Raw genomic sequence first — 8978 nt, 5'->3', positions numbered from 1 at the left:
TTTTTTTAGAAATAAACCACTGGCTAAAGGTTTGGTATCGCCAAGAAAACTTTGGTTTCCTGAATCATGGACTACATTTTCTACACAAGGGACTCTTGGCAAGAGATGGGCTGCACCTCACAAAAACAGACAAAAATGTACTTGGAAAAAGACTGGCCCAATTCATCAGGAGGGCTTTAAACTAAAATTGAGGGGGGAGGGTGACCAATCTCTAGAATCTCTAGAACCAAAACCAATCACAAATCCCAAGAAAACAAACCAAACAATGAAGTAGGCAGTTTTGAGAAAAAAGAAAAATTCAAACAACAATCAGGAGATACAGGAAACATACCCACGGACAGGCATAAAAGCCTTAAATGCTTATACACAAATGCTCAAAGCTTGGGGAACAAACAAGGCGAACTAGAAGCAATAGTACATGAGGGAGGGTATGACATAGTTGGCATAACAGAAACCTGGTGGGACAAAACCCATGAATGGACTGGACTGATGGATGAATACAAATTGTTCAAAAGAAACAGGTCTACAAAAAGAGGAGGGGGAGTTGCACTATATACAAGAGAGCACTATATATCTGCAGAAATGCACATCACCCAAGACAAAATATCTCTAGAATGTATATGGGTCAATATAAAAGAGGAAAAAAAGCGACATTACCATAGGTGTATATTACAGGCCACCCAACCAACCAGAAGAAACAGATGAATTCTTTGCCAAGCAGTTAACAAATATATGCAGGAAGCACACCACAGTAGTAATGGGAGATTTCAACTATCCAGATATCAACTGGGAGACAAACTCTGCAGTGAGTGGGAGATCAAATAGATTCCTAACCAACCTAGCCGACAACTTTATCACCCAAAAAGTGGAGGAGGGAACTAGACGCAAAGCTATACTGGACTTAATCCTTACAAATAGAGAGGAAGTGATAGAGGGAATCAAAATTGCCGGAACCTTGGGTGAAAGTGACATCATACTGGAATTTAATATAATGCAAACACTAGCAATAGAAAACAATCCAACCAATGTCCTAAACTTCAAAAGAGCCGACTTTGACAAGCTCAGAGAGAACCTAGGAAAGATCCCATGGATGAAAATCTTAAAGGGAAAAACAACCCAAGAAGCATGGGAAACCCTGAAAAACACGATCACAAAAGCCCATATCAGCACAATACCATTGAGAAAGAAAAACAACAAATCCAGGAAGAAACCAGCATGGCTGCACAAAGATCTCACTAACAAACTAAAACACAAAAAGGACAAATACAAAAAATGGAAAGAGGGGCACATAACCAAGGCCGATTAACAGCAGACAGCCAGAACATGCAAAGATGAAATCAGGAAAGCAAAGGCTCAAAATGAACAAAGACTTGCAACAGAAATCAAGGACAATAAAAAAAGTTTCTTCCAACACATTAACAACAAGAAAAAAGTCAAGGAAACTATAGGCTCACTAAAGAGAGAAGATGGCAAGGAAATTACAGGCAACAGGGAGAAAGCTGAGTTGCTTAAATCATACTTTGCATCAGTCTTCACACAAAAAGAAACCATAGCCCAACACACCCCAAAAAAACTGCAAAAGACATACTAGAAACAAAAATCAAAATAAGCAAGAAAATGGTAAGAGAACACCTATCCAATCTTGACAAATACAAATCACCAGGACCCTACAGATTACATCCCAGAGTTCTGAAAGAGCTGGCAGATGTTATCTCAGAACTGTTGCACTACATTTTCCACAAATCCTGGAACACTGGAGAAGGGCTGATGTGGTCCCCATCTTTAAGAAAGGAAAAAAATGGATCCAGGAAACTACAAACCAATCAGTTTAACATCAATACCTGGGAAGATCCTAGAGAAGATAATCAAAAAACAGATCTGCAAACAACTAGGAGCAAACAAAGTCATAACTAGCAGCCAGCACGGGTTTGTTAAAAACAGATCATGCTAGACCAATCTGATCTCATTCTTCGATAAAGTGACTAAACTAGTAGACCAGCGAAATGCAGTGGATGTAATATACCTAGATTTCAGTAAGGCATTTGACAAAGTAGACCACAACCTACTCCTTGGTAAGCTAGAAAAAGGTGTAATAGACAATATCATCACCAGATGGATCTGTAGCTGGCTGACAAACCGTACTCAACGAGTAGTCCTCAATGGCACTACATCCACATGGAGAGAAGTAAGCAGTGGGGTACTTTGAATGTCTTTGAAGACATTTCACTTCGCATCCAAGAACCTTCTTCAGCTCTGACTGGATGGTGGGGAATGAAAGGATTTATATTCCTTGCAGACAGCTGTTCATTTGCATTCTTTTAGCGAGTCATTAGTGCTACCTGGAGGCTTATCTGTGTCTTCAGGATCACCTGAGTAGTGCAAATGAGTATGCAGCCTTCTTGATACTGTTGAAAGGACTGTGTTGTAGACTGGAGATAGATGATGTTGGATCCCTCCCATTCTGTTGAGATAAAGCTGTTCAATGTTGACATAGATGATGTCATGCCTCCATCGGAGCCTGAATCTGCAGAGGAAAATGAGCTGGAACAGGACCCTATGGAGGTCGAAGGAGAGGGGTCTGTGGTTTCAGAGGAATGTGGGGAAGAGCAGGCAGAGGCAGGCCAGGGCCCTTCAGGATTGGGACAGGATGAACAGGAGAGACAGAAACAGAGTTCAGGAGTTCAGGAGAGACAGAGTTCAGGCAATGAGCAAGAGCCACCCCCACCTGATACTAGAGCACGGAGAGTGGAGAGAAGGAGGGAACAACACAGGCAGGCTCAACTACTCGGAGGAGAGCATCCCGCCCCTCTCCACAAGGCACACCTGGAGACTGAGATTTAAGGAGACGCTGTGGAGAGAGGCATTTGTTGCTGATCTCTTGTTCTGAGACTTCTGCTTGGAAACCCGGAAACTCTGACCATTGGACTGGCTGACAATGTTGCTTGGATGTTCAAAGATCTCGGACTGTATTTTGGCTTCCCTTTTGAAATTGCTCAGGCAAGCGTGTATTCACACAGACTCGTTAGGTTTATGATGTATATGTCATTCCTTGTTATCTCCGTGGCCTTGAGTAAATTTCTCTCCTAATCAGACTGTATGTGAAACTACTTGCAGCCAGAGGCGGCTGAAGGTATGTGTGTCTTCGTTTGTTTGGAGGCTTGCCAGAAACGTGGGAGCATTTGGGGAAATTTGGAGCAATTAAAGGGCAGTTTGAATTGCCAGCTGACTGCATTGCCTCTGTGCTGTGCCCTGGGTCATCACAGATGGCCTCTTTGACCCCTCTTTCAAATAAGCAGTCCTCTCTGTCCAAAATGTGGAGTTTGCTGTCTTCAAAAGAGTGCCCTTTGTCTTTTAAATGCAGATGGGCTGCTGACTCTTTTCCTGATGGGTTTGTTCTCTTATGTTGTGCCATACGTTTAAGAAGTTGTTGTTTCATTTCCCCAATGCATAGATCAGCACATGGCTCACTGCATTGTACTGCATATATCACATTCTCAGTTTGTGTCTATGTGTGTTATCCTTGGGGTGGACAAACTTCTGCCTTAATGTATTCTTAGGTTTGAAGTGTGCACATATGTTGTGTTGGTTGAAGATCCTCCTGAGCTTTTCCAATATTCTGCAATGTATGGAATGACTACGTTGCTTCATTTATTGTTTTCTTCATCTGTTACGGAGGAACTCCTGCTAGGTCTTTTTTGAGATTTGATGAAGCCCCATTTGGGATAGCCACACATTCTGAAGGCTTCCTTGATGTGTTTTATTTCTTTTTCTTTTCTTCCTTTGCTGGTAGGCAGGCCTTCAGCTCTGTGGTTTAGGCTTCTGATAATTCCCATTTTTTGCTCCAGTGGGTGGTATGAATCAAAATGTAAATATTGATCCATGTGAGTGGGTTTTCTGTACATTTCAATGTTTTCCTTAATGTATACAGCACAGGCTAGATTATTTTCCTTAACATCTTCAAGTGTGAATTTGATGTATTTGTCCATCGAGTTGATATGTTTGGTGAATGCTTCCAATTCCTGTGTTTTGATGTTGACCCAAGTATCGTCCACATAACTATACCAATTAGTGGGTGGAATTCCTGTGAAGGAGTTTAGGGCTTTGGTTTCTACCTCTTCTATGTAGAGATTGGCCAGGTGAACCCATGGCGCAGCCATGTTTTTGTCTGTAGAAGCCTTCACTGTATTGAAAATAGGTAGTGGTCAGGCAGAAGGCCAGCATGGCACATATGTGGTTTGGGCTGAGTGTTGGTTAGAGGCTTAATAAAATTATTATGAGATTTTTCTATAATTTTGAAGGCTGGAATCTATATTTTAAAATAATTAATTAAATAAATAAACAGATTGTTTTGATCTTGAACAAAGGAAAATTCTCCATGTGGTTTCCTATGTGATCTTTAGCTGTTTTAGAGAGCATCCAATCCCAGAATTGACATCTCCCAACTAAATTTGGAAACAGGTTGAGCAAATAGGGATGGGCTATTTCCTAAGTCACACATTTTTCCTTCAGTCAGGTTATTTTATAGATTATTCATTTTCTTTTCCAGGAAAAGAAGAAGCTTACCTCATGGTTAAAAAAAGCAAACTTGCAAATGTATGCTCTGCATATCAGATATAGGAATGAAACAGGTTAATAAAGTCTAGCCAGGAGGCAAAACTACTATTATGACACAGTTCTTCAAGAAAACTTCATATTACATTCTATTGCAAACCAAGGCCAAAGTTTTGAAACCAATATGGACTCCACTGAAAGGGAAATTAACAGCGAACAGCTTTATACAATGCAGAACATACAAATAGAGAGAAAAAATAAAGTTAGGAATACAGTTTCTATAAGTGATAATGCTAGCAATGGGAGAAAAAAAGGATAAGTTTTTATTGAGGAAATGACACCGTGTGAAGATAGTCTAAATTGCTTAATTCTATCTACAGTTAAGATCCTCTAATCAATGTATTATCCTGTGTAATTGAGAGCAATTTGGTGACTTGTACAGGTTACAATCAGAAGGGAAAGAAAACTGAACTAAAAGAGAAAGGAGGTCATGAAAAGCCTGAGAGTATCAATGTAAATAGCAGAAAGGACACAAGTTAGAGACATACAAAACAATACTTTACAGAAGATAAAGAGAAAAAAGCAGAATGCTACTGGTATTTCTACATCTGTTGCCCCAAGTAGTCAGTCAGTTTATATGGACAGAAAAATGATGTATTCTGTGATGAAATCCAGCAAGAGAAGCACCAAAAAAGTCTTATAACAACTGAGAATTTTCAACTGAATGGACTATTTGGTGTTGGAGGGAAATGGAGGGACACACAAAAATCAAGAGATAATGAGGAAACAATATTCATCAAGGCAGCATGGCAGAAAGTAAAATTCTGAATAGGAGTATTTCTTATTGCAACACATGCTTCAAATCTCAATTTAATTGCTATAAGCAAGTTAATGTTACAACCATAAAATAGAGTATGCATCATTTAGACTTACTAATGTAGCTTTCTGTAATTCTCCAGCTGAAAAATATGCTATGCCTAAACAGAAAGCAGTTTCTCCTTCCATCTTCATATTCTCTGCTAAATAGAAACAAACATTGTTTTGTAATTAGACTTAAAAATAAATTAAAAGGAACTGAATTTTTTTGTGAATATTTTGATTTCAGCTCATCTTAACAAATGTTAATGTTATCTACATGGAAAGAAGTATTATGTCAAGTGTTTTATTTTGCTTTTGTGATGGGTGCAGGTAAAGGAATGTAATAGAAAATAGAAATAGAAAACACTTGTTAGGCACTGGCAAACAGTGTGCGAGGAAACCAGAAGAGCAAGTGCTTCAAGTTCACCAGGAGATTCCATAACAAGCTCTTTCTATTTATCTCTGTGCCAGACATGTCCAGAGAGGTGTCATGTCAAAATCTGCATTGCAACCCAAGTGTTGGCTCTTTTGTACATATGTGTACCATTAATGCATCCATGAATGGGTAGAGCTTGGATAATAATTGTGTCAAAGTTCTATCTATCCCAGAGTGATAAAATAGAATTGCTGTATCCCATAGAGATAAAAATTACTCAGAGAATTTGCTTAATATTATAAGGGTTTTTCTTTGTCACTGAGCTCACTGTTTTCCTTCTATCTTTAACCTGATACAAACTGATTATCAATCATGTATTATTTGTTTATTATATGGCAGATACTGCCAGAGGCCTTATTTCTTACTATGGACTCAATTTTTTAAGTTGTAGTCCTGGATGACTCCATTTTTGGAGTTAAAAGCTTTCTTGAAATAAATGGATTCCTATGTGTCAGCAAGTAGGTACTTCTGTTTTATAAGATTTAGAAATACATTTATAGCAGTTGTCTTGAATTTCATTGAAAATAATCATCAAGCACTTGGTGATTTCTTTTTTCTATTTTTTACTTCATTCATGGGAAAATTCAGGCTTACATAGGAAAGAAAGACAATGCAAAAATGTTATTTCTTTCTCACCTTCTTCTGCCATTTTTAAAGCTTTTGTTAGAATTCTGATGGCTTCTTGATGTTCTTTAATTGCTAGCATTTTGTCTGCCAGTAATGTGTAAATTCTCCAGAGATGCTCACAGGCTAGTGAGTTGAAATTCCGGCCTGTGTCATCTTTCCACATCCGTCCCACTGTCAGGTTATAGAATGCTTCATAATGTTCTACAGCTTTCAGGAAGTGACCTGAAGAATACAAAACAACTCTTAATCAAGGAGCCTCAGTAGAATGTTATATATTGATAAAACAATCATAATGGTAATAAAGCTATGAAGCCCCTCCCCCCCAAAGCAAAGAAGCATAATTTTTCAAAAATGTCCATAGACACTTAAAAAGAAATCATAGAAAGTAGTATTTTATATAGGTACCCTATGAAGAAATATTTCCAAAAATGCCAGATTAGATTTAGCATCTATGTTTTATTTATTTTAGCTTTAAGAAAATGGTGTAAGTAGTTTAAGTAGGTTATACCATTCATTCAGACAGTTTCATCAATACATAAATCAAAAACACCTGTAGATCATCACAAACATATTGAAATATTTTTAAAAAACACTGTTACATAATAAACACATGGAGCTTTAGGATGAAAAGTCTCAACAGAGGACCAAAACATATTCAGTCTACACGTTGTTAAATCATCAGCCCTATTTTTTGTTTTTGATCAAGTTTGTTAAATTCATATTCTCCCATTTTGCATAATTTTTTCATTAAACAATAACCACTAGTATATAAAACTTTAATCATGAATGCAACACAGACAGAATTGGAACACATAGATTATTCCTTTCTACAGTTCCATGATCCAGAAATCTACTAACAAGGACAAATGCAATATAGAACATGGGATACCTGTCCTTTCACCTATCATCTAATACAGGGGTCCCCAACCCCAGGCTGCAGACCGAGCCATGGACTGATACCAATCCACAGCCCATCGAGAACTGTGCAAGAAGTGGGTGAGTACACGAAACTTCATTTGCACATGCAGGGGATTATGTTGAGTGCATGAACCCATCTCCTCCCCCTGCCGCCGTCACATGCAGCATCTGGTCTGTGCAGTCAAAAAGGTTGCGGACCGCTGATCAAATCGTTAATAGTATGTGAAATTAACATTGTCCAGCCTTGTCAAGCGTAGTGTATTTGAGAGAAGGAAGTTCCTACAAGTAATATTATTCCTAAAATATGTCTTCAAAAGTAGAATGTTAAATGGATCAATTCTATGAATTTAATATGGGCAGCTTTATCGGTCTGACAGAAATTCCAAGCAAGCTGCTCTTTAAAATAAAGTCATAAATAGTTTTTTGGGTAAGGAAATTTGTCCAGTAGTTTAAATAAATTATTGTATGACAAATACATAAAAATAGCTACATTGTGAAAGAAATATGATTGTACATAGTAATCCAAAACAGTGATTTTTGATAAATTACTATGTTCATACAGCCATGAAGCAGGAGGTGCTAAATAAAGTGATTCTATCTGCTCTTGATCAGATATTTTATTTTAGGGGATTAAAAAGGATAATCAAATTTTAAACTTGAACTAGCCATTCACCCTGATTAAATATCCTAATCCAGAAGAGCTATTAGAGGACATAAATTATTAAAGTACAGAGACATACTAGTATAACTCTTTATAATATAGTACACTGTAATCTTTAACAAAGTGTCTATCATTTGATCAATATAATTGACAAAATAAACACACAGTATTTAAAATGTAGAAGAGCAGAAATTCCACAGTAAGAAATTGGACAATATTATCCATAATATCCTATGCCAGGTTACAGAGGTACTATATTCTAAGATAAAAGGAGTTCTAGTTGATTTGGAAGAATGAATGGATATGCATAATCTACTGTTTTCATAATACAATTCTTCCTTACATTTATTCTTCTACAAAACTGTTTCCAAAGTCTCTATTTTTATTAAATAAAAACTATCTTAGGCAAATATTAATGAAAAAGAGATGCACAAAATATCTATAATTTTGTACTATTTTTAAATAGAGAGATTGACTAGATATTAACACAAATGGGTTTTAACATGAAGCTGCCATAAAAGCAGGGACATAAATGTAATTCTCCTAGATGCTATTTTGATGCACATTTTTGATTCCATGAATATTTTATGAAATGGTCCAAACTAAAGCCATATAACATTCCTGCATTACTGATGCTTGCACCCGTAAGCTACAAACATTAGAGGCATGATTGAATGCATTAAAATGAACTCATTCAGCAGCACATTGATTACTTGAAGGCGGGTGAAGCAAAAGAAGGGTTGCTGCACTTAAGAAAACAGTGCACAAATTTATAATATAGAAAAATAAAGATATTAAATTGGAAAAAAATGGCATTCAGTAAGAAAATGATTATGAATCTTGCATTGGCCTATGTGTATCAATATAATAACAGTTAGGGAGGCTATTAATTAGGTTTCAAAGATTATTCTGGTAAATAAAATTCTG

General features: G+C 37.1%; 1 protein-coding gene across 1 annotated transcript in view; it reads right to left on the bottom strand.

Annotated features, from left to right (window-relative positions):
• TTC29 (tetratricopeptide repeat domain 29) overlaps positions 1 to 8978 on the bottom strand; it is a 93049-nt gene that overhangs the window by 49263 nt on the left and 34808 nt on the right. Inside the window, exons 6-7 of the mRNA XM_015818187.1 lie at positions 6482 to 6694; positions 5485 to 5570 (exon numbers count right to left, since the gene is read on the bottom strand). Of these exons, the coding sequence (XP_015673673.1) occupies positions 5485 to 5570; positions 6482 to 6694 (299 nt within the window). The remainder of the gene's footprint in view (positions 1 to 5484; positions 5571 to 6481; positions 6695 to 8978) is intronic.

This window comes from Protobothrops mucrosquamatus, unplaced genomic scaffold (assembly GCF_001527695.2).
Source record: "Protobothrops mucrosquamatus isolate PMUCROS unplaced genomic scaffold, P.Mucros_1.0 scaffold696, whole genome shotgun sequence".
Taxonomy (NCBI): Eukaryota; Metazoa; Chordata; class Lepidosauria; order Squamata; family Viperidae; genus Protobothrops; species Protobothrops mucrosquamatus.
The sequence above is the reverse complement of the archived record's forward strand: the minus strand, read 5'-3'. Positions and strand labels throughout refer to the sequence as shown.